General features: G+C 46.9%; 1 protein-coding gene across 1 annotated transcript in view; it reads left to right on the top strand.

The window, feature by feature from the left end:
- Positions 1-8,514, top strand: part of LOC131285737 (myosin-IIIb-like) — a 28,765-nt gene extending 20,251 nt beyond the window's left edge. The window contains exons 4-13 of the mRNA XM_058314594.1: positions 622-2,423; positions 2,486-2,630; positions 2,705-2,855; positions 2,934-3,501; positions 3,574-3,739; positions 3,808-4,036; positions 4,129-4,840; positions 5,057-5,143; positions 5,670-5,846; positions 7,122-8,514. Coding sequence (XP_058170577.1) covers positions 622-2,423; positions 2,486-2,630; positions 2,705-2,855; positions 2,934-3,501; positions 3,574-3,739; positions 3,808-4,036; positions 4,129-4,840; positions 5,057-5,143; positions 5,670-5,846; positions 7,122-8,514 — 5,430 coding nt within the window. The remainder of the gene's footprint in view (positions 1-621; positions 2,424-2,485; positions 2,631-2,704; positions 2,856-2,933; positions 3,502-3,573; positions 3,740-3,807; positions 4,037-4,128; positions 4,841-5,056; positions 5,144-5,669; positions 5,847-7,121) is intronic.
- The last annotated feature ends 16,848 nt before the right edge of the window (positions 8,515-25,362 follow it).

Below are 25,362 nucleotides of genomic sequence, written 5' to 3'. Positions count from 1 at the left end.
CACACCTTATAGTGCAACCCCCCTCGCGGGAGTCTATCCTCACCTGGTTGCATCAGTTAATCAAATACGGAAGGCTTCCGAGGCGGTCTGCATGAAGTGTGGGCAATAAGCGACCAATTCCTAAACGCGTTCGTTAGGCTTAAGCCTTTTTTCCTCCAATCGTTCCTTTTCCGCATGGATGCACCGAAGCTGTGCGGACGAGCGCAATGACATTATTAATCTTGGGCATTTTAGCGGAGCAGAAACTGTACCCTATAAACCTATCCACAAGCTCGCACGTACTACCTCGTTGCGCAACCAATATTGCGCTCAAAGTTGTGCGGTTGGCCACCCCAAATGCCATTGGAGGCGTACACCAGGTTCATAGCTTTGTGACAAGTGAAGGTGTTGAGGTACATCGACGGCGACGCTCTGGAGAGGTTCAGTGTTGTCTCCGCGAGGTAAACTAATCTAATCAAAATCACAGCGGGTTTGACCTGTTAAACTAATTTCCTGAACATTATTCCTCGCTCCACCGCATGTCGGAGGAGTGGGCGTGGAATGAACATAATGAGTGGCTTTCTGCAACGATTTTCCGTGGTTGAATTTTCCTTTTTCTTTGCTTTTGCCTTTCCTCCGCAGCTATGCACCGGTGGCTCCGTTACGGATCTGGTTCAAGGTCTGCGCAGCCGCGGGGCACGGTTGTCCAACAATCAGATCGCATACATACTTCGGGAGACGGTGCAGGCGCTCGTGTTTCTGCACGAGAACCACTGCATGCACCGGGACATCAAGGGTCACAACATCCTGCTGACCGAGAGCGGCCATGTGAAGCTGGTGGACTTTGGCGTGAGCTCGCATCTGGCGGCGACGATGGCGCGGCGCAACACCAGCGTCGGCACACCGTACTGGATGGCGCCGGAGGTGATCGCCTGCGAGCAGCAGCTGGATCAGTCTTACGATTCCCGGTGCGACGTCTGGTCGATTGGTATTACGGCGATCGAGCTGGCGGAAGGTGATCCACCGTTGTGTGAGCTGCATCCGATGAGAGCTCTGTTTCAGATCCCACGTAACCCACCACCGAAGCTGGGCCACCCTGAGCAGTACTCGTCGATGCTGTCCGACTTCATCTCCGAGTGTCTGGTGAAGGATCTCGAGCAGCGACCTTTCTCGAAGGAGTTGGTAACGCATCCGTTCCTCAAAAGCGTCGGTCCGTTCGTGGATCAAATTCGGCAGGAGTTGCGAGCGGAGATCGCACGCCAGCGGGAGGATGGACGTGCGCCGAGTCAAGCGATCGCGACCACAAAGTACGGGAAGTTGAAGTCTGATCGCAAGTCGAAACCACAGAAGATGTATATGGACGACCTGGCAGCGCTGGACGTGCTAACGGAGGACGCGATCGTCGAGCAGCTGCAGAAGCGATACGAGACGAACCAAATCTACACCTACATCGGTGACATACTGATTGCGGTGAACCCGTTCAGCCAGGTCGGACTCTATACGACGCAGCACCAGCGGAAGTACACGGGCCAGGCGAGATCGGACAACCCTCCGCACATCTTTGCGATCGCCGACGCGGCTCATCAGGCGCTTGTGCACCAGCGTCAGAACCAGGCGATAGTGATCTCGGGTGAGAGTGGCTCGGGCAAGACGGAAAGCGCCAACCTGCTGCTCAAGCAGCTCGTCTACTTGGGCAAAGCGGTCACGAAGAACCTCGAGGAGCGGATCTTGCAGGTGAACCCCATCATGGAGGCGTTCGGAAACGCTCGGACGGGTATCAACTCGAACAGCTCGCGCTTCGGGAAGTACCTCGAGCTGACGATGGCCAAGAGTGGCAAGGTGAACGGCGCTCGCATCTTCGTATACCTGCTCGAGCAGAGTCGAGTCGTGAAACAGGCGGAAGGTGAAGGTAACTTCCATGTGTTCTACTACATGTACGACGGGTTGCAGTCCGAGGGCCGGTTGGAGGAGTACTATCTGCACCCGTCCTACCGGAAGACACACCGTTACCTGCAGGAGACGGCCACCCTACCGAAGACGAACGTCGACCGGTGGAAGCAGCTGCTGGCGAGCTTCAAAGTGCTCGGGTTCAAGGACGAGGAGATCGACATGGTCAACCGCGTGCTGGCGGCGATCCTTAACCTCGGTGACATCGAGTTTGGTGAGATGGACGCTAACGATAACACCGACAGCCGGGCACGGGTCATCGATGTGGCCCCGATGCACCGGGTGTCGAAGCTGCTGGGCGTCGATTCGGCCGACCTGCTGGAGGCCCTGTCCTCCAACTCGGTCGTGACGCGCGGTGAGACGATTACGCGCCACAACAACGTGGCGGAAGCGTGTACGGCGCGGGACGCCATGGCGAAGGGATTGTACGGGCGTTTGTTTGATTGGATGGTCAATCAGATCAATATGCTGTTGGTCCATAATCGGCTGAACAACAGGTAAGTTGGAGAAAGCCGACGTATTTTTGGAATGACATAATCAAGAATTGTATCTTTGACAGCCCGGAACAGTTGGCAATTGGATTGTTGGATATTTTTGGCTTCGAAAACTTCAGCAAGAACTCCTTTGAACAACTGTGCATCAACATTGCGAACGAGCAGATCCAGTACTACTTCAACCAACACATTTTCACCTGGGAGCAACAGGTAGGACCGTTTTCCGTGAAGTTTGTAACAACCTTCAAGATGGCGTTTTATCGGGGGTTTTCTTTCTCCAACAGGAATACATGGCTGAAGGGATCCCGGTTGACTTGGTGGAGTTCGCAGACAATCGCCCGGTGCTGGATATGCTGTTGAGCCGTCCGCTAGGTCTGCTGGCGCTACTGGACGAGGAGTCACGGTTCCCACGTTCAACGGATCGTTCTCTGATTGGTAAGCAATACATCTGGTTCACTCCTCGTTGGTGTAGGAATAAGTTCCTAACCGTTTCCGGGTTGTTTTGTTTTGTAGAAAAATTCCACCAGAATGTGAAGTCAAAGTTCTATCAGCGTCCCAAGTCGGACGCCGTCTGCTTCGCAATCCACCACTTTGCCGGGCGGGTCGTCTACCAGGCGGACGGGTTCCTGGAGAAGAATCGCAACTTCCTGCCGGCCGAAATCATCCAGCTGATCCGGCAGAGCCAGTACGACATGATACGCTTCCTGTTCCAGTGCCCCATCACCAAGACGGGCAACCTCTACTCGGCCATCCAGGATACGGGCTCGCGCCAGAACGTGTCCAGCTTCATCAAGGTCGACACGAAGGAGAAGTTCAACTCGCGCGGGCTCGCGTCCCAGTCGCGCGCCCAGCAAACGGTGGCCACCTACTTCCGCTACTCGCTGATGGACCTGCTGCAGAAGATGGTCACCGGGACGCCCCAGTTCATCCGCTGCATCAAGCCGAACGAGGCGAAGGCGGCGAAATCGTTCGAGTCGGCGAAGGTGCTCAAGCAGCTGCGCTACACGGGCGTGCTGGAAACGATCCGCATCCGGCAGCACGGCTTCAGCCATCGGTTTACCTTTGCGGACTTTTTGCGAAAGTAAGTAAGGCGGGGCGTGTTCGCTTCCGGTTGCCGTATCCTCATCCCTAGGTTCTCTCTCTACCTTTCCAGGTACTGCTTCCTGGCGTACAGCTTCGACGAGCGTGTCGTGTCGAACCGGGAATCCTGTCGCTTGCTTTTAGTGCGCCTAAAAATGGACGGATGGGCGCTCGGGAAGTCGAAGGTGTTCCTCAAGTACTACCACGTGGAGTACCTCTCGAAGTTGTACGAGGAACACGTAGGTGTTTGGCGTGGCGTTTTTTGTTTCACCGGGCGCTAATCGATTACACACACCGTCCATTGCAGGTTCGCAAAATCATTCTGGTGCAGGCTTGCGTGCGACGATGGCTAGCGAAGGCTCTGTACAAGCGTGAGAGACAGCGTGTGGCGCTGAGTGCGGTGACGCTGCAGAAGCACGTCCGTGGCTGGCTGACACGCCGTCGCATGCGTATACTGAAGGAAAAGCAGGAGCGGGAACGGTTGGAGCAGGAGCGGCTGGAGAAGGAACGGCTGGCGAAGGAGAAAAAGAACAACGGTAAGCAGTTCAAGGGCGGATGACACAGCGGATGACAGTGGTCTCATTTTTCTGTGGTGCCTCTTTTTTTCTATTCTTCCGGCGGGGGGCAGAACAAAACAAAGCCAAGCAGGCGCTGGCGAAGGCGAAGCTGATACATCAGCTGTCAAACCACCAGCTGGAGGCGAAGCATTTCCACAACGTGCAGCAGCAGCACGACAAGCGGAGCGCGCTGGACGCGATGAACAACAAGGAGAACGAGCGGGCGGCCATCGTCATCCAGAGCTACTACCGCGGGTACACCATCCGCAAGCTGCGCATGACGCCGGAAATCGAAGCGAAAACGAAGTACATCCTCGGCATCGCGAAGAACCGTGTGGAGGCGCAGCGGATGATGCAGAAGGAGGGCTTCACGAAGGAGGATGCGGCCCGCATCATACAGCGCTACTACCGGACGCAGAAGAGCAAGAACAACAACAGCAGTCGCGAGCAGGCGCTCGGGGTCGGTGCGTCCCGGGCGAAGGGTCCGGCACCGCAGCCCCAGCCGAAGCCGCTCACCACCAAAGACCAGCAGCTGGACCTGATCGCCTTCTCGCAGAACGTGCACATGCTGAACCAGGAGGCGCACAAGAACTTGCGCGTCAACAAGGCGGGCGTCCCGCTGGAGGCGATCGAGAAGCTGCCCGGCGACTACCGGCGGCCACCTGGGTTCGTTCTGGTGCCGGGCCTGCTTGGCACCGTGCCCGGCGGTAGCGATTGCGCCAAGTACAGCTCGCTACGGAGCGTCGACTGTGACCACGAGATGACGAAGGAACTAATTCAAAGGTACAAAAAGCCGCCAAGAGGGGGGCATGGCTGATGTCGAGGGAAGGACTATCGTCTATGGAAGACTAAAACAAATTCGTAACGTCCGGAACCGATTCGAAGGGAAGGACACATTCCGACAGTCGACGTGTTAATACTGAACGCATTCTCTTTCTCGTATATCTTCCCAAACGTCCGCTTTCACGACGAATTGCTTTGGTGCGCAATGGTGAGCAGGAGCCCACCGCCACCCGCCGACTTTGACGACATCTCCCCGTGGGACATGCCGTTCTACGAGGTGGAACGCAACCTGCGCTCGCAAAGGTTGTTGCATATGCTACTAATGCTTCTGCTAGCGTTTTCGTTGTGCAGTTGGTTTATGATCTGGATGTACGGCTGAAAGGGATGAAAGTGGAATGTTGTGGGGGAGCGAAATAGCATAGCATAGACGGGGAGACGAGAGTCAGAATCTGTCTTCCGTGTGAGTGTGAGCTTCAGGTCGTATACCCACGTTTGTGTCCCGGCCCTTTCGGGGGTGTTTTTGGTTGAGTAGCAACGCTAGTGCAGTATGTTCCGTACATTCCAATTACTTTGCCTGTTTACCCTCAGTCCAACTAGAGCTCCCGGGGGGAGATTCCGATGAATACCGATGAACCGGAACCTCGTGTTGGTTGTCGTAGCTTGAAAAATAGATTTGACTTTATATTTCCCCTCCGTAGTGTCCCGATTTATGTGTAGCGTACGTTGTTCAAGCATTCCAATAAGGAATAAGCGCAGAGGCCAGCCAGTCGAGTCAGTAACTAACGTCCCGTCCGTCCACGGACTGTTCTTTGCTTTCCCTCCCGCGCAGGCAGCGGAATATGCAGCAACCGGCCCAACGGATCGACATCAATCGGAACGACATTCTCGGTGACCGGAAGATGGAGTTGGGCGACCGCAAGCAGCAGCTGTCCAGCAACTGGCACCAGGCGTTCCAGGCGCAGACCGACGCTTCATCGCCGCAGGATAAGTTTAAGGGTCTCGCCAGGTAAGCCTTCCCGACGGTAGCCGCACTCTGTGTGTTGTGCCTGCGTTCAGGGGACACTGTTTGTCCCGAAGCAAATTAACAAACTGATTAAATTCCTTGACCTTCCTTCTCACAATGCACACCGGATATTGTACGAATGGATCGGTATAACTTCCCCTCAGAGCCCAACTGGGACTGATGAATAAGATCATCCAGTATGATAGAAATAACAATAATTAACAAACCCACCAGCACTGTCTCTCTCTCGCTGTGAACGGCTTTGTTTGACATCTGCACTACTTACTAACATATCTAACTATTCTTTTACTCGCGTAATAACCAACTACTAACGATTGCCTTGGGAAGACCACTCATGAACATGAGAGCACTGGCAATTAACGACGAACTGCACGAACCGGCTTCCAAACAGAAAAATCAATCCTTCCTCTACAGCAAATAAGGAGTGAACATTCGCTCGTCAGGTAATGGTCAGGTGTTTATGGAGACTATTCTAAATCGAATCTCATCAACATTAATTGGGGATGGTTAGATCATAATCATAGACAATTATAGGATTAAAAATGGTGATGGTTAATCAATTTTATGCATATTTTTTTAATTACCTTCCTGAAATTAAATTTTAACATTTGAATTATCACAATTAAAAATGTATTTTCAAGAATAAAAAAGCACATTTAAGCCTTAGGTAAAAATTTAAAAATTAGCTAGAATGATTATTTACGAATAACTTGGGTACACAAAAAATAAAAAAAAAAGAAATTTGCTTTGCTTCCGCAACATGTTCATCTCAACTCCGTAAGAAAATAAACCAGATTGAATTATTACTTTAAAGTGCTGCGAATTGCAAAAAATAACCTAATTTTCCAATTAATTAATTAATTTTAAACGGTAGTTCACAAATAATTAATTTGATTAAATTTATTCATTGTTATGGTATGCTACGACTTTATTTAAATCTAACTCTTACAGTAAAAATAATAATATGCTGCAGGTATAAATGACATTAATTATAAATTTACTGGAAGTAAATTAGAAGAAGCAATTCAAAAATAAGTGGAACAATCGTAGGGTTAGATTTATTTTAAGAGTCAAAATCCTAAAGCAGTTTAACAAATATGTTGTTGCTTTTATTAACTCATCCTCCATAGTTTACCATAGAACTCACATTCTAAAGTATTTGTAATCAACTTAATCACCAATCATCAAACCCTACTCTCACTCCCTCCCGACATCGATAAGTAATTCGATCCATTTGACTTCCTGCCACCCACACAGATCGCCGCAAAATCCGAACGAACCGGCCCACATTCGCAGCATTCCGGCGTTCAGCTATCTCAATCCGAACAATCAACAGATACTCCGCTATTCGCCGAACCAGCAGCGCGAATCTCCGACCGTCGACGTGGGCCGGGCACCGCATCCGAGCCCCGTGCGTCAATCGCCGGTCGAGTCGCCGGTTCGCGAATCATCGTCACCCGCGTCCCGCCTCGGCATGCTCGGGCTCGGAGGCGCTGCGGGCAAGAAGGCGGCCAAGGCCGAGCTGAAGGCGCGCGAGAAGGAGAACAAGGAGCGCAAGAAGCGGGAGAAGAAGGCGAAAAAGGAGAAGGAAAAGGCCGCCCTTAATGGGCTCACGCCAACGATGACGTCGTCGTCGGCGGGCTCGTCGGCTCTGTCGGGGTCGTCAAACGAGAAGCAGCGGAAGGAACCGGGCGGACGGAAGAAGCGTTCCGAACCATCGGCGAAGGATCAACAACAACAGCCTGTCAGCCGGTTCGCTGGCGTGGAAGAGCACGTCCACGAGCAGTACCATCAATACCATCAGCAACATCAGCAGCAGCAGCAGCAGCAACAAAATCATCAACATCATTACCAGCAGCAGCAACAAGTTCCCCAGAAGCGACTCATCGAGCATCACGAGTATCAGAACATCTCGGAGGAAACGAAAATCGATAGCAAGAGCCCGGTGATGCGGATGTTTGGCGATACCAACTTCCTGGTGAACCATCGACGTAAGGCGGCCGAGCAGAAGCAGCACCAGCTGGCGCAGCTGCAGCAGATCCAGCAGTACCAGAAGCAGCAACAGCAGCAGCATCAGCAGCAGAAGGCCCGCCAGCAGCAGCAGCAGCATCACCATCAGCAGCAACGTCACGCTGGCGAACTGAACTGCGGTCAGGGTGTGTGCGAACTGCTGAACGGCGTGTACCGGTTCAGCCCGCACGTTACCTCGTTCGCCCAGATGGAGTCGAAGTGTGCCAGCAGCCTCTCGACCGACGACCAGTCCACGCTGGACAAGGACTACCAGAACTTCAACGTGTCCAAGTACCTGAACATCGACGTCAAGGGACCGTTGCACCATCAGCGGGAGCGCGCTCGGGATGGCGGGGAAATGCTCGCTCCGGATCGATCCGGGAATCGCGACGACCGGGACGCCCACAGCTCCAACAGCTCCAGCCTGAGCAGCGGCAGCAGCGGCATGAACTCGCTCAACTCGTTCGATTCGGTCGAGCAGGCCATCATCTTCCAGAAGGACCGCAATGCCGACTCGTACCTCGGACCGTTCAACTTCCGCCAGCTGCTCCGGCCGACGCAAGGGCCCACCGAGTCGCTCCGGAAGCGCAAAGGCATCAATCCACCCTCGCCGCCACCTCCGCAGCGGGGCAAGAGTTAGGAAGTAACACACGAAAATCTTGAACGAGGAGGAAAAGCGGATTTTCGTTCCATCGGCGCGCTAAGCCGATTGTCTAGGTTTAGTCGTCGTCGTCCCTCAAAGACATTCTAATTCGTTAAGATCCGTCGGAACGTGTACATTCCTTACCCAGAGCACAGAGTGGGGAGCTGTTAGGAACAAACCAAAGAACACACGCCAGCCAACCCACTCTCCGGTCTCGGGGAAACCGGAAATCCGGCACCCGGTCGTTACTTTACGCCCAGCAGCAGCAGCAGCAGCAAAATGCCACAAAGTTGTAATGTCTTCCACCGCGTGCTGAGCCAACACCTCTTGCCCACCCCCAAAGCCCGAAACGGCTTCGCCTTCCGGAGGAAAGTTTTGATATTGATTTTTGGCACTCCGCAACTATGGAAGGAGAAAGGAACTTCGGAAACCGGGCGCTCCGGCTGCAAATGATGTTAGTCGGAACACACTCCAAAGAGCCACCGGTGTGGCTTCACTGGTTCACTTCCCGCACGAGGAAGTTATAAGGTAGCAAATTCGAAGACAGTCTGCTCTCGAGCAGGAGAAACTTTATAGTCAAGCCGCTTCCTGCTCTTAACAACCGTCGGGGGAGTGAAATTTTGCAGACATCCTTACACGAGGGGGTTGCCTTAGAACCGAGGAAGCTCGTGAGACTCCAGCAGCCGGTTATGCAGGATCTCCACACAGACTGGAGCAATTTATTCATCGCACGTTACCGTCTTATCAGTCCGGTTCCAGTCACCGTTTTCTACACTGTTCGAGTGAACACTGCCGGAACCTAGGTGTGCTGGTGTTGGGGGTGCCGAAAGTGCATCGAATTGGAAAAGTGAATCACGAAAAGGAGTGAGGACAGAGATTATGAGTTTAAAATAATAAAAGTAAGCAGAGGACCAACGGACAAATTCGTTCGCAAGCCGGTAGCACTTTGCTCTCCTACGCAGTCGTTACCGGAGTCAAATTAGGACCTAATCGATGACAGTACAATTCAATGAGGTAGAAGGAAGATAAATGTTGCGAGGAAATTGCGAGGATACGAAAGAGAAGTGCAAAAAGTGTGTGTTAATCAGGAGGAAAATCTGAATCGAAAAATTAGTATAATCCGTATGAGTGTTGGGGTTTAAAATGAATTCAGTTTGATGAATTTTTTGTAGGGTATTCTGTTTGAATGATGTAAGGTATGTTTAAATGTAGCTATAAAACTGGTTTTGAAAATAAATGCAATATCACAAATTGTTTAAAATACTAATTCCACGTTTCATCAATTGCGCAACTGGTGACATTTTTCACTTTATCACTTTTTTTATCATTTAACTGGTGACATTTTTCACATTTTCGTGTTTTATGAACTAAAACAAAAGTTCTAGAAATGGTCAACTTGTTTCTAAGGGTTTTGAACGTTCAAGTTGGAAATGTTCCTAATAGGCGAATAAATAAAAATTACTATAAATAAAAATGAAAAAAAAAATTTTTCTCTATAAAATTACACTGAAAAAATAAAGTTACAAAAAAGTAAAAAAGTAAGCAGAAGACTTAGATACACTTTATTAGTTCATTAGAATAATTATTTTATTTCAATTATCTAGAACCTTTATTTTAATATATTTTATACATGCTTATTATACTTCCAACGTCACTTAAAAAAAATTACTAAGATTTTTCAACCATTTATATGACATTTTTCTCGTTAACTTCTAAGCAAAATACTTGTTGCAACAAATGAAAATATCGAACGAATCGAAAAGATGCAGAACGTTGTTTGAACCAACATAACCTGTAATCACGTTACATCACATTTGCATTTATTCTAGCACTAAGCAGCTTTCTGCCACATTGAGCGTTTTATCGTTCACAAAGAGCATTTTTATGTAATCGCACCAAATGAGTCGTGGATAATGATGGACGGAACGCGGGTATCCGACCCACACGGTTGCACGCGTTGCATCGGGGGATGACGCCTGCGTGATGGGATCCCTCGGCTCTAATTCCATGCGAACCATCATCGAAAGCTTTGCTCCGGACCAGAATAAATGGACACCGACAGACCCGGGGCCAACGTTGGGGTGGGGAGGATAATTTATTGTTCACGAATGTAAAATTTATGGCCGTTGCTATTGTGCATAATTAATGGAGCGTCCGTCATACTTTCTCGTTGCTTGCCTGGTGGACGGGAGTCGTTCGATGTCGACGAGAAGCGCCAACCCAGTTTCAGAAACGCCAAACGCCAACGGAACAACGGTGCTTTCAATAATAGTTCTGGACGTAGTGCGGGGTCTCGTGGTTCAGTCCGGAGGGAGAGACAAGCGCCGGCACAGCTGGCTAACATCCGCGGTTGGATTCGCGATTGTGTATCGGGAAAAGTTTCATCACCAACCGCACGTTGTACGCAGCAACGGTGCACCGATGCATTGCACTGCAACCCGCGTGAGCGTATCCTTTTAATCCTTGTCGTTCGCCGGATGTGGATGGGTTTTTCGCTTGTCACACCATTGACGCTAGGGTGGGCGCGTTTTCGGATGGAGTTCACTTTTCCGCATGCAGACTTCGCCGTAACTTTATCCAATGCGCTTGATGGTTGCACTTCCGCGCTATGCTTGAGTTGGCTAATTAGGTTTCTTCCATTAACCGATTCGATGGAGTCGGTTCAAACTAGTAAAGTTTTTCATTAACAACACGCATATGCGCCACGCTGGACGATGCTAAGCTTGTGAAGTCTTAGTTGAAATGGGAATTAGTGTTTTGCATGCCCCGGTGCAACACAAAGACTATTTGTTTCCTCCAAGCGGGAAGTAGAAGTTTCTCAATTTGGCAAACATTTTGTCCCATTGTTTATGTACAAATTTGCATTCGTTTTTGAAACTAAATCTCTATAAATATCTTCAATTACAATTTAAGATGCTAAATTTGTCCACTTAGATAATATATAATGAAAAATTGTTTAAAAATCATCGTTTGTTTATTAATTTTATTAAGCTGTTTCATCAAACACCATGCTTCTCCATCACGTTGCGCCTAAAAGGCTGCAAATGTCTTGACACTTGACATTTGAAATTCGAAATTCGAAAATTGTTATGTTGGTAGCAAAAACAACTAAAGAAATCATCTCTACTAAAATAATCAAATCATCTAAAACCGGTATATGATTATAATGCAGTTATCAGCATGTCTGTGGTCAGACTTCTTCCATACATCATATTTACTTTTCTTTATTCTTATCAGGCTGGTCCATGAACCACCATGCTTCTCCATTGGATTTTACTTTCGATCGCTTAGCGCATGGTAGTCTGGAACAAAGTTCTTTTTAGTGTTGATGACTTCAATATGACATGTTTTCGTGTCCAAAATATATAATTAAATAGTCATAATAAATCTATTTTAGATTGATTCCATAATAATAATTGATTTTTCTCACTTCTTGTTTCAATATTAATATTTAAAAGAATAAGAAAATGTTTCAGTCATGTATATTGCGCTTTTTCGTTAGCTGTACTGTTTTGTTTTTGTTTATAAACTATTAATCACAGGTTTGGATTTTACCTACATCATTTGAGCCAAAATATCTTCCATTAAACATTCTCACCAAAGAAAAACTCTCCCGAATCTACTCTTCGCGTTTAATTTCTTCTCAAGAGGTTTTCCTCTAAGGCATTTCCCACCCCCTTTCTGTGAAGGAGCGATTTTCCCCGGTTGCTCTCGCGTACGCGAGTGATCTCGAGGAAGTTGCGTGCGCGTCGTTTTTCCGACCGATCAGTTGCTTTCCGCACGGTGCCCGGAATGGTCGGTGGTTCGATTTTCTCGTGATCGAGCTCGCGTCTACTCAAAGGGTGTTCGTGTGCGTGTGTGTGTGTGTGCGTGTGGTGAGGTTGGGAAATTGTGTTAAATATAAAATGTCATCTCCCGGTGCGTTGGTGTGCGTGCGGGCAATGTGAACACCCGTGCGGCCAGGGCCCCCGTTCCGTGAATCTTCGCTATCCCGCGTTTTTGACAGATTGCCGCGCGAGAGATCAGTGAACCAACCAACCTCCCGGCCCGGCCAGCCCGACGCTGGTGTTCCGCGAGTGTGCGACGTGCAGGGGGAAAACGTGAAAAGATATTTTCCGCACCCGCCACGAGATGAGATAATGCAGCAGATGGAGCACACGGCTCTTAATCTATCTTCTTTCCATCGGCAAATGTCACGCGCAGACGGCGTCCGTCAGGCGACGTGTTATTTCGTGGTTGAATAATTGTTGAATTGTTGTGTGTTCGGTGGAAAATGCAAAATCGGCTCCTTCGCCCGTGCGTCGTGGTGCAAAGATCGTCGCCGATCGGGGGTTGGTGAAAATCAGCGATCGATCGCTTAGGTATGAGTGATCGTGCCAACGAATGTGTGTGTGTGTGTGTGTGTGTGTGTGCTGATGTGTTTGTTAGTATGGCGGTGAAAACAACGGGAGCGTTCTAGCGTAGCGGATTTATGCGGACCACCTTCCTGCCACTTGTCACTTGTAAACCCATTTTCCCCACTAGGGAGAGCTGTACAGCTACTACGTAGTGGTGTTGGTTGGTAGTAATTGTAGCCGCGGAAATTGTGGAAAATAATGTGCCATGCGTTTCATAAGACACGCATCGAAGTGGGATTAAGGAAAGTGCGGTGTAGCGGGGAAAATATGAGATATTTTAGATGGTGATATACCCGGCGCTGAGGTTGGTGGTTGGGTGTGTTGTGTGTGGCATAAGCAGCCGATGACGTAGAATCAAATCCCTAAATGGCGAGGGAGCAAAGATGATTATCCCGTCGGCCGGAATAAAAGTGGAAAGAAAGCCAGTTTGCATTCACTTACGAAACTAAATGTGCTTCCGTTAGGTGAGAGTTTGATTATAGAATAGGGGAGCAACTAAGAAGCAACAACGTTTGCGATAAAAGTGCATCAATTTCCGAATGATAACGACATATTTATGATTGTGTAAGTGTCGCCGACGGTGTCACCAGTCCAACAGAAATGTCGCTAGCACGCATCATGGCGGAAGGAAGCACCCATAATGGGCCCGGCGGAACGGGAGGGACGTCAACAAACGAGTTCATGCTAGATATCAAAATAAAATCGGTGGAAAAGATGCTGGTCCCTCTCATGAAACAGGTGAGTTTGAAAGATTTTATCGGATTATGTTTTCTAGACCTTCTATACGAAATGAGAGAGTATTTTGCTTATGCTGGTCTTACTGGTTTAAGATAATTTACCAAAATATTCCATACGCTTAGAACTTTGGTTTCTCTTTGATACAAATCGGATCAGATGAAACATTCGAACAGATAATACCAGAGAAAAGTAATTTTGAGGGTAAAGAGCTTGTTTTCAGCATGATTATAAGGGAAAGTTGTACAGCTCGCCTGAAAAAAGTAAAGATTATGGACTGAGGGCTTTGTCGTCATTATGAGGGTTTTTCTTGTTATTATCTCCCACAATTTACCCTTCTGTTTCTATATTCTTTATCCCATCGGAGTTCTGGTCACAACATGGAAAAAGTACTAAAGGGAGCTTAAAACAAATGTATTGAACTAGGCTGTGTCTAGGGCTGTTTCGTAAGGGTAGCTTTAATGATGCCAATCCCAAAACATTATCGTTCGGAAGTAAGCACACAGCTTGGAAGTAAATTGAATGTAGGGATCGCAATAGCCAGCTGTCTATCCTTTAAATAGAATTACTAATGCGATTCTGTTTATTGAATAGAAACGAACAGCAGGAACGAGGGAACAAGAAACGTCGTTATTGAAAAAGAAAGTGATGGAATTACGTTTCCTTTCAATTAAAGATTACTCGTAGTAGATTTGTATCAAACAAAGTTATTTGTTTTTAGAAACAATTTTCAGTATTTAAACAAGTACATAAGAAAACTTGCATTGTTTTATAGAGAAATTGTCTTTAAAGTGTGAGTTTCATTTGAAATAAGAAAACGATACAATCGACAGCATTTCTCTTGGTTTCTTTTAACTTTACACACGCACACCTTCTTGATTTTTCAAAAGAGCAAAAGAACTTTGCATTTACTACGATTTCGCAAGACATAACAACGCTAGACGAAACATACAGAGTGGATTACGGTGGTCAAGGTTGACCGTATCCACATACCGATTCGCAAAGGAAGTACTTCAATCAACCCACGGCATAATACGCTACAAACGCGGTGTCTCGAGCTGTCGAATGACGGGTTCTTTGAGCGTATCAGAAAACACATTTTTGATCGTGCTTGTGAAAATCACTATGGTTCAACTCCGGTGTGTACAATATTATAAGATTTGATCAATGATTATTATTTTGTACAGAGCAATCAAATTTTGTTTTAGCTGTAGATACTTCTTAACAAATTCTATATCTGTTGATACGTATGAGAAATTAAAAATTTATTTGTTTTGATTTTCCCTGGTGGCAAGCTTCAGGTCTTCAAAAAGCGGTCATATTTCTTGACTTTATTTTATTGAAATCTTTGTGTTGGTAATTTGGCACATATTTTTACTTTTGGTTAAGACTAAGAAACACTTTTTGTTAAAAATAAAGAATAAGATAAAATTTATCCTTTATGAAACATATTATCAACAAAACAAAAAAAAAACGAAAAAGATATAAAAGTCACTGGGACACCGGCAGACGAAACGTTTTTAAAGTCGAACCTCAAAGCTTCACTCTCGGAACACACACCGTTCTTCGCTCAAAGGGAAAGTTTTATAAATAAACAACAATCAAGATAGCAATGAATTTCGTTTGTCAGCGCGCTGCAAAAACAGGACGCCCCGCAGAAGTTATACATATATTCACCATCGCTTGCCCGCGGAGGCAAATTTAATATCGCAGACCTCGAGCCAGAGTCTCGTGAAGTGTCTTCACCTCTTAGAAACTGCCGTGTGTTTGTGAGGGTGTGGTGAAATTAAATTAAACACATTGCAGCGATAGTTTCCGATGGAATGTACGCTCGGTAAGTTCGCGAGTGCAAGTTTGTGTTTCCTCCTTTTTCTTCTCTACCGTTTTTTTTTTCGTGGGGACACATTCGGAAGAAGTTCATCCGCTGTTGGCGCCACGACACAACCAGACGATCCGTGTGATCTGGCGAAATTCTTGCCGGCTAGGGCGCGCGCACGATCGATGTATCGGCCCCGAAAACCCCCGGTGGCCGGGATCGATGAAAAACCGCGTCGCGACATCGTGTGGAACACCCCGAATGGCGACACACACACACGCACGCCCTAGTGTTGGCAGCAACGAACACAATGATCCCCGATCTGGCCGCACGGCTTGAGAAAAGAGCACGCGCTCCGGCGCGACGGCGGCGTTGAGTGACTAAAGTTAGACTCGGCCGCGGCCACCCCGCGGCGGCAGACAATAATTATTAAAAGCGAAAAGTTTATTTATAGGCACCGGCGGCCACTGCACCGGGGGGTGGGCACGACACGGAAGATCCTGCGGGAGGCCGTCGATAGGAAAAATGCCCCACACCAGACGGGGAAAAGCACCGGGGGAGGGTGGAAAATGGTGTGAAGTTTCCGTTTGTTCGCGATAAACAATCGTCAAACTGTCGGGAGGCGGTTGATAAAACCGATCGGTTTGCATATTGGCAACGTCCCGGTGGCGTACGTGTGTGGCCTTTTCTGGCCAGAGTGAGCTGAGGTTCTTGGAGTTTTGTATCGGATCGACCCACAGAATCAACTGTATTTTTCCGGGTAGGTTTATGTTTATTTTTCGTTGCGAACTCGTAGGTTCGGGTTTTGAATAAACGATGGAGTAATCGAGAGAAATTGGAACAGAGTATTGGAAATGCACGGTTTATGAACTGGATTAAAAGATGGACAAAGTTTAGTAGTAAAGTAAGACAATGTTTACTTAAATCTATTTTTATTCATATTGAAATTAAAAATACTACTTGGAACATACGTACAAAAAGATCACATTGAAAATAATTTGTAAATAAGTTACAACAAAGTATAAGAAGGAAAACCCACTGAAATTAATTATACCATTTAGCAAAGCAAAGCAACTTATGGTGACATTATAAATAAAAAGAAAATGATTCGTTCATCAAATAAAGAAATACTAAATAAGTATCAGCCTAAAATGATATTCCTTGTTTGGCTGTGGCTTAAAGTATTTTCTTATAAACATCAAAAATAGGAATGATACGTTAAATGGAAGTAGACAAAATAATCGTAATTCAGTTGCTTACTTTTTCCATTATAAAACCTAAATTTTTTGATAATTTTAAAGGCATCATGATGCTACTGGTTGTGTTTCAAAATCAAAATTAATCGGATTGTTGCAATTAAAAACTCGAGTGAAACAATTTAACATTTTCGTGGATATCTTTCAAAGTTGAAAGATAAAAACTTTAGCTAAACTTCTTAAACTCGACCCAGTATGCTTTAATTTGTTCATGCGTCGCTCGGTTTTCGATTTCTTCCGTCAGCTGAATTTAAAAAGTGTAAATCTGGAACACGAAACACGTCACTTTTGCACGTTTCCCTGCTTCGTACTGTAGAATCCACTAATCTTTATTCCGTCCGTCACCTTGCACTGTCACCTAGCTACTGACCGATCGTTCGTTCTGGAACTTCTCTTTCCGTGCGATCGCTCTCTCTTTAGTTCTCCTTTCTTCTCTTCAATCCCTACTCCTACATCCCTTCCTTACTCGCAACTAAATTAAGGATAATTTTACACAAATTCGAAAAAAACAATTAAGACAAAAAAATCGGTCAACAATTCAATTCTGTGATCTTCGGTTCCGATGATTTTTTCCCGGCGTATTGGAGGTTGACAGAGTTCTTCGCAGGGCTTCCACTGCTGCAGTTTATTTCTGAAACGAACGATACAATTATTGATATCTATAAGGTCGTTTTAGTGTCCTCTTTGGGCGAATAGGATTATCATTTGGCCTTCTAAGTGCTCTACTTCCTGCATGAGTGCGCATCGGTGGTTGATCTAGCTGCTTTGGGGGTATCCGGTTCGTTACGGCGTTATCCTTTGTATGTACCGTCACTAGGTGTGCCACTGGCCGCCTGTATTTGACACCATTTCCGCAAACTACTATTGTGTCGTTTCCGGAGCATTTTATTACTTTATATATTTCTTGGCGGAACTTAGGCGCGTATTTGTCCGTGTCGTAGTTTTTCATTAGAACCTCATCGCCGACTGTGATGTTTGAGGGTTTCGACTTCCTAAGCTTATCAGCGTAAAGTTTGCCTTTTTGTTTTTTTGATAGCATCTTCGTCTTTGGTTTGTTCGTCCCTATTCCAGTAGGGGTCGCTCCTCAAAGGAGGGAGATCTTTAACCGGCCTACCGGTTAGTAGTTCTGAGGGAGCTTTCCAGTTACAGAATGAGGCGTAGTGTTATATGCGTAGTTGTATTCTTTGATCGCTTTTCTCCGATCATTCCTCTGTGGTTTTGCTATACGGAGGGTTCTTAACAATCCCCGATTTTCTCTTTCGACGAGGCCGTTCATCTGCGGCCAATATAGTATGGAATGTATCAAGCGGATATTTTTGTTTACACAGTAAGCCTTGAATTCTTCACTGGCGAATGGTGGTCCATTGTCGCTACGAATAGTTTCGGGGTATGAGTGTTCGGCGAAGATTGTCTCTAGTGCGTCTATAGTTTTCTCTGCGGTTGTAGCTTTTATTTCTATAATTTTGATAAAGCGGCTGTAGTAGTCAACGAGCACTAGAATTCCTTTGCCGAGGAGAAATCAACCGCGAGATCTTGCCATGCTCGGTCGGGCATCTCCTTTCTTAACATGGGTTCGGCTGGCATTTGCTGGCTAACTGCTGTGTATCCCGCACACTGTAATATGCATTTGTTAACATCACGGTCCATGTAAGGCCACCACACTCTTTCGCGAAGACTCCGGCGCATGCTCACAATCCCCTGGTGCCCTCTGTGCGCTATCTCTAAGGCTTTATCGCGTAGAGTGGCCGGAAGCACTATCCTGTCGTCTCTTACAACGATTCCATCAATGACTCCCAATTCTTTGGAGAATGCTTGGTATCGAACCAAAGAAGGTGGCCAGCTATCAGCTTCTATTGCTTTCATAACCGTCTTTAAAGTTATATCTTTACGTGTTTCTTATCTGATGTCGTGTAGTGTAATCACTGTTGATCCATCAGTGATGTTGCGTAGGTAGTGCTCTGAGTCCTCATCGAAGGATTTTTCCTGCTTCAGTGGCCTCTCGAGCAAGCTCTTTTGCATTTTGGTGCTTGCCTTCGAAAATATGTTCTAGGCTTTTATGATCTATGCGCGCCTTTTCGTACGAAAAATTCAGCATACGTTTTCGGCTTCGTTACGTTGACCGAGATCCATGATTGAAATACAACGAGGATTTGTAGTTGTTGTTGGCTTGCATAAGCTGTTATTTTGCGGTCGCATCCGAGTTTTTCCTTGTATATCGTGCATTTAGTAGCTTCGATGGAACCCCATACGGTCTCTGTCACTGTATTGATTGCTGCTCCCGAGTCGCTTAAAGCGGAGCGTGAAAACTTTGCAGATGACGTTGCAGCTATTATCGGATACGGCCTATGGTAGAGGAATAAGGATTAATGTTCGCTAACTTAACCATGAAACAGTCGTGCCGATTCGTGGGTGAGCCAATCTGCAGTTTCTTCTATAATGGATTCTACTAGCCCTCAATTTATATTATTTGTTCTATCAGCACTTCTTCTTCTTCTTCTTGGCGTAACGACCTCTTGGTCATGCCTGCCCGTTAAGGGCTTACGAGACTTGTTTCCCTGTTGTACGTGGATAGTCAGTCCTCTCGTACAGGGGAGGGTCTGGTCTCGGTTGGGATCCGAACCCACGCCATCGAAGTGGTGAGCCCCGGCGCTCATGGGCCGATTTTCTAACCGGAGCTACCGCTCGTCTGTCGCGGACCCCCTAATCATCACTATTGCTTACGTTTTGTTCCTGTATTTTTATTTCCCGCTCTTCAGTGGAGGAACGTCGTTCTCGAACAGCATTCCTGGATGTCGATCGTTTCCAAGTATAGCTCGATCCTCGTGGTCGATTGTTGTTTCCCTTGCAGACTTTTCCACAGAGTTCTCCGTGTGCTCTCTGGATCCGCATCGGGTACACTCTATTCCAGCTCTATATGGTCCAAGTCGTTCTCTGTAACGTGTTGCCGTTTTTTTTTTTTATCTACCTGGAATACCTCTTGGTCTTTGGGGTGGTTGCCTTTCGCTTAGCCAGCATTTCTCGTTTAAGTACATAGTTGATGAGTTCGTCCAGTTTCATGGTATTTTCCAACCTTTTATCACGCACTCTCCCGTCACAAGCACCGGCGGTGATTTGGTGCAGTATCTCCTTTTCTTCGCGTGTTCCAAACCTCATTTTGATGCTTGTGTGCGTAATCGTAGTAAGAATTGGTTGAACGGTTCGTCACTCTACTTTATGTTTCGAAATACTTCCAATTCAATGCGTTCATTGCGTTTGCCGACGAAGAAGTTATTCAGGCGTTTGACGGCGTTGTCGAATTCCGGGAGTTCCCTGTTGGCAAATGGTATTTGCAATTGCGGTGGGTGAATTTCGTCTTCAGCCCTTCCTAGGTTAGGATAAGAAGCAGTGCTCTGGGCCATTCTTCCCATTCCATTCTCTGGTCTGAGCTTTTCGCCTCAGAGTTGAACGGCTCTAACGGGTATTTTCCGGTTCCATTACTGTGCCCAAGTGAGGTGATATTGTGGTACTAGCTGCTTTGAAATCCATTTTCTTTTGTTTTCACGTAAGCTCTACGGCATACGCTTGTTTTTTTTTTAGTACGTTGCGATGACAATTTTTTTGCTTTCTCCTCCAGTTCGTCCCCGGCATTACCAATTCCCAATGCTACTTTGTTCTCGTTGCGTTTTTCATGCCTCATCGCTGGTTTTTTTCGCACTCTTCCAAGAATTGCTCTTTCCGTGTGTTGCTACACTTGTTTCGTGGCACGTACTACAGCTGCGCCGAGTTCGCCTTCTAGTGCTCTCTCCTTCGACGCTTCGGACTTAACCTGGCTCGTCCCATGTGCTACGGCAGTGCCGGCTCACTTTTCTTTTGTTTCTCCCACGACGCTGCGGACCCGACCGGGCTCGTCTCCATGTGCTACGGCTGCGCTGATCTCACTTTCCATGGGTCTTTTGTTTCTCCCACGATAATGCGGATTCAACCAGGCTCGTCCCATGTGCTACGGCTGTGCCGGGCTCACTTTCTTGGGTCTATTCTAATTTCACGCTATGGGTTCCACCGGGCTCGTCTCATGTGCTACGGCTATGCCGGACTCACTTCGGGTTCTCCAGACGACTCATGTGCTACGGCTGTGCCGGGCTCACTTTTCTTGGGTCTATTCTAATTTCACGCTATGGGTTCCACCGGGCTCGTCTCATGTGCTACGGCTATGCCGGACTCACTTCGGGTTCTCCAGACGACTCATGTGCTACGGCTGTGCCGGGCTCACTTTTCTTGGGTCTATTCTTATTTCACGCTACGGGTTCTACCGGGCTCGTCTCATGTGCTACGGCTATGCCGGACTCATTTCGGGTTCTCCAGACGACTCATGTGCTACGGCTGTGCCGGGCTCACTTTTCTTAGGTCTATTCTAATTTCACGCTACGGGTTCGACCGGTCTCGTCTCATGTGCTACGGCTATGCCGGACTCACTTCGGGTTCTCCAGACGACTCATGTGCTACGGCTGTGCCGGGCTCACTTTTCTTGGGTATTACTAATTTGACGCTACGGGTTCGACCGGTCTCGTCTCGTGTGCTACGGCTATGCCGGACTCACTTCGGGTTTTCCAAACGTATCTCAAGTGCTACGGCTGTGCCGGGCTCACTTTTCTTGGGTATTTCTTATTTGACGCTACGGGTTCGACCGGCCTCGTCTCATGTGCTACGGCTATGCCGGGCTCACTTCGGGTTTTCCAAACGTATCTCAAGTGCTACGGCTGTGCCGGGCTCACTTTTCTTGGGAATTACTTATTTGACGCTACGGGTTCGACCGGGCTCGTCTCATGTGCTACGGCTATGCCGGACTCACTTCGGGTTTCCAGACGTGTCTCGTGTGCTACGGCTGCGCCGGGCTCACATTTCTTGGAAGTCTATTGTTTCCACTGTGGCGCTATGGATTCCACTCGCTTGACTTGTAGCACGCATGTGCCGGGCTCACTCACTTTTTTAATTTTTCCTCGTCACTCTGGTATGGTTCACTTGTAGCATTGTAGTCAAGGTGCGAATTCTCGCGTGCCAGACTTATGATTGCGCTACTTTATAGTTTCATTGTTAGATCTAGAGGTTCCTTTCCTTTGCGAGAAGTCTAGCCAACGCTTTCCTTTCCTTCTATTCTTTCTTCTTCCTGGGTTTACCGGCTGCGCCAATTGTAGAATCCACTAATCTTTATTCCGTCCGTCACCTTGCACTGTCACCTAGCTACTGACCGATCGTTCGTTCTGGAACTTCTCTTTCCGTGCGATCGCTCTCTCTTTAGTTCTCCTTTCTTCTCTTCAATCCCTACTCCTACACGTACGTCATCATCGGCTGAGCGTGGTAGAAAGTTTGTGCAAACGGGACGCTGCTGTATGTTGGTGCGCCTTATTTCTTATTCCTATTTATCACACCGGCGGCACTATTTTGGACCGGCATGTCTCGACCAGGACGCGGCCAGCGCAAGCGGAGCGTATAAGAATAGAACTTTTGATTTTGCATAGTTTTTGCTAATTCGGTGCACGATGAAGTGCGATGAATAATGGCATCGCGGTGAATATCGCAACGAGTTTTGGCGGGCGGCACTTGAGTTACGCATTGGGCGAGATTTATGACGGTTCTGTCTAATTAGCTGAGACACACTAGCGACCATTGAGTTACAGCGCGAGCCCGATACAGCATGATGGACGTAATCAATTCGTACTAACTGAAAAAAGGTGCACAAATGCTTTGTTTTCATGTTACGCGAGCAAATGACTGCATGTTCGAGTTGGCAACAATAAATCTTGAACGAGAATAATAGAATCGATTGAAGAGCTATAAAAATAGGAAAAAAAAGTAATTGAAAATGGATTTGACTATATTTCATGACGTAAAATTTAAACGACTTTGTATAATAGGATAATAGGGAAAAAAATCTAATCATAAAATTATTAATAGAAAAAGTTTCATTCGAAGCACAAGATTAAGATTAATAATCCCCAACCGAATAAGCATCTTTGCGTGAAATCAAATCCCAAATGAAATGTATTCAAACACGTTTGGCAGAAAATGAAACCCAAACAGGATGAGGATTAATTCATGTCTCGCTTCGCGGTGCACTTTACGGAGGATGCTTACCGTCAACCACTTCCTTCGCCCTCCCACCTCAACCTCGGGCCAGCGAATTTGGCAGTCAAAATATTTGTTTTCCATCAGACGGTTGTCAATAGCCGTGATTGGATGAATGCGTTGATTTTTCGTTCGTTTTTGTTTTACTTTCTGTTGAAAGTGTGTACCCGCTTTTCTCGCGGATTACGACTTTTTTTTTCAATGGCCGACGGTTGGTGGAAATTCTAAGCTATCGGCAGCGTTTTCTTCATTGTAGCTAAATGTTCGTGGGATGCAAATTAAATGAATATTCACCATTTACCTGCGAGAAGAAATATTGCGAAAGAAACTTTCCTGTTCAAAGAACATGTTACCTTGGGTTCAACGTCTGCAAGAAAACATCTTTTACGATGTCCTTTTTCCGCTGCTGATCAAAGCGGGCGATGACTTTTTCCACGAAGGTGAAGTAACGACACAACATTTTGCGTCTCTTTGATTTATGGCAGCACAATGGTGTGTAGCGTCAGAAGGCCAGCTTACAGTGACAATTTTTTGTTTTTTTATTCGAGCTACAAAAAGATCCTCTGCCTTCCTTCCCTAAGAAAATTTACCTCCAACTGGCGTATGTTTTTATCGCCCCGGAGTACCGTCCAGCTCGCCCAATCTGCTAAACAAACCGATGATGAATTAACCACCGAGCGGGAGTTCCCCGTAATTCCACCAAAGTTCCATAGTTGTTCCAACAACCTCCCGGGAGTAATCTCGCCGAGCCCCAAAGCGATCGTCAATCGCAACTAGAAACCCCCAGACGCTGACCGGAGTGTCGATAAATCTTTGCCCCTTCCAAGCGGTGGTTACTTGGCTCGGATTGAAATGGGAAAACTTTTATGAATTTAAAATCAGCTATCGTGTTGAATTATTAACTTCCATAAGTTGTCGGTGGCAAAAGGAAGCACTGAGGTTAAATGTTTGTTGTACCCAAACACTGTTGAAACCATAGGATTATTATTTATTCAAGAAGTATTCACTATTGTTTGATATTTTATTTTTCTAGTTTAAGTTATATCTTTCTGTTAAAACATTTTATCTATTTTATTTCTCGAATGTTTAACTGCATTGTTTTCTTATTTGTATTATTATTTGAATTTGGGTTTAAAAAGCTGGGACTTCAAAAAACTTTTTCAAATGGATTATTCTCCAATCCAATTTATCTACGACTGGGCAGATTTCAAATTAAAGAAGGTTTAAACATTGGATACCGCTCACATTCCCTCATTATAAAAGGATGACGTTCGTTACTGGTTTCCTTTCGCAATTGGCACATGCAAATCCGTTTGAAAACTTCTGCCTGGGAAAGTCGTTTCCAACGGAAACAAAGGTAACGGTGGCACACCTTAATCCAAACATTTCCAACCCTCACCGTGCCGCTCACTCCACCATTGATAGACGCTATCTGTGTGCTATCGCACAGAGCAAAAGCAAAAGCCAGACCGCCCGACGCCGTACCTTGTCCCAGATTCTCTCCGTTGGTGTGTCTTTACCTTCCCCGTTGTAGAGACGCTGCTTTTAATAGACGAAGGCCAGGCTGGCGAAATCCATGCCGGGCGTTGAATTTTGAATGTTTGCAGTCCTGCGAGAGCCTCCAACACCAACAAGGACGCGATGGCGGTTCGCGTGAGAGACAGATTGAACCGCAAACCGGATGGATCGCATGCGCCCCTTCGCAAACTGTTGCACCGCTTGGGCTATAGGCTCGTCAAACGGCAGCCGCCAGCGGAGATGTCGTAGGTCGTCGTCATCACGAGTGTCCTCGTCGGTCGATTGGGTGTGTTCGTGTTGGTTCAGCTATTGGGGAAATGCTACTAACACTGCTAGATGATAAGGATAGGGCTGTGTTTTGCACGCCGGCAATATCGATGTCGATGTTACTGGGGAGTCTGCTTGTCTTTGAAATTTCGTAGAGTTTGGTGGGTGGACCTACTCTTGGATTTGAAGATAGTGAGGGTGTACGTGTTGGGAGTCATTGGAAGTTCTCCAGTAAAGCTTGACGGCTCAAGCCGGCAAAATTGTGGAGCTGTCAGAGGGATTCTTACTTCATGTATGCCTAGTTCCGTTATGCTAATCCTTAAAGCCCTCTAAGGTTATCATCTGATTGGAGTGTTGTACATCTACTAGACAGTTTTAAGAACCTTAAATTAAGGTATAATCACTCGTGGTTTTTCCTCATTCCATAAAGTTTGCCCGGTGATAAGTACCTTCCAATACAAGGGTTTCAAATTCTGGACCAACGCAACTGTAACTCGATTACCGGGCATCGACTTCACGTCCCAAAATCGATGGACTCTCGACTGAATCTTGATTTGGGACAGAAATGGGGAGGATTTGAAATTGCATGACACGGACACGGTGAACCCGATACGAACGACGATAATGATGAAACCGCACCGAGTCCCCGGGAAACCTTCCGACGAGTTTCCCAGTTTAATCCTGCTCCCGCTCATGCCCTTCCGCTGTCTGACTTTGATGCTAAGCTTTGATGGGAAAGATTGAAAGATTTGAG

Source organism: Anopheles ziemanni, chromosome 3, assembly GCF_943734765.1.
Source record: "Anopheles ziemanni chromosome 3, idAnoZiCoDA_A2_x.2, whole genome shotgun sequence".
Lineage (NCBI taxonomy): Eukaryota > Metazoa > Arthropoda > Insecta > Diptera > Culicidae > Anopheles > Anopheles ziemanni.
Note: the sequence above shows the minus strand (reverse complement) of the source record. Positions and strands in the feature narration are given on the sequence as shown.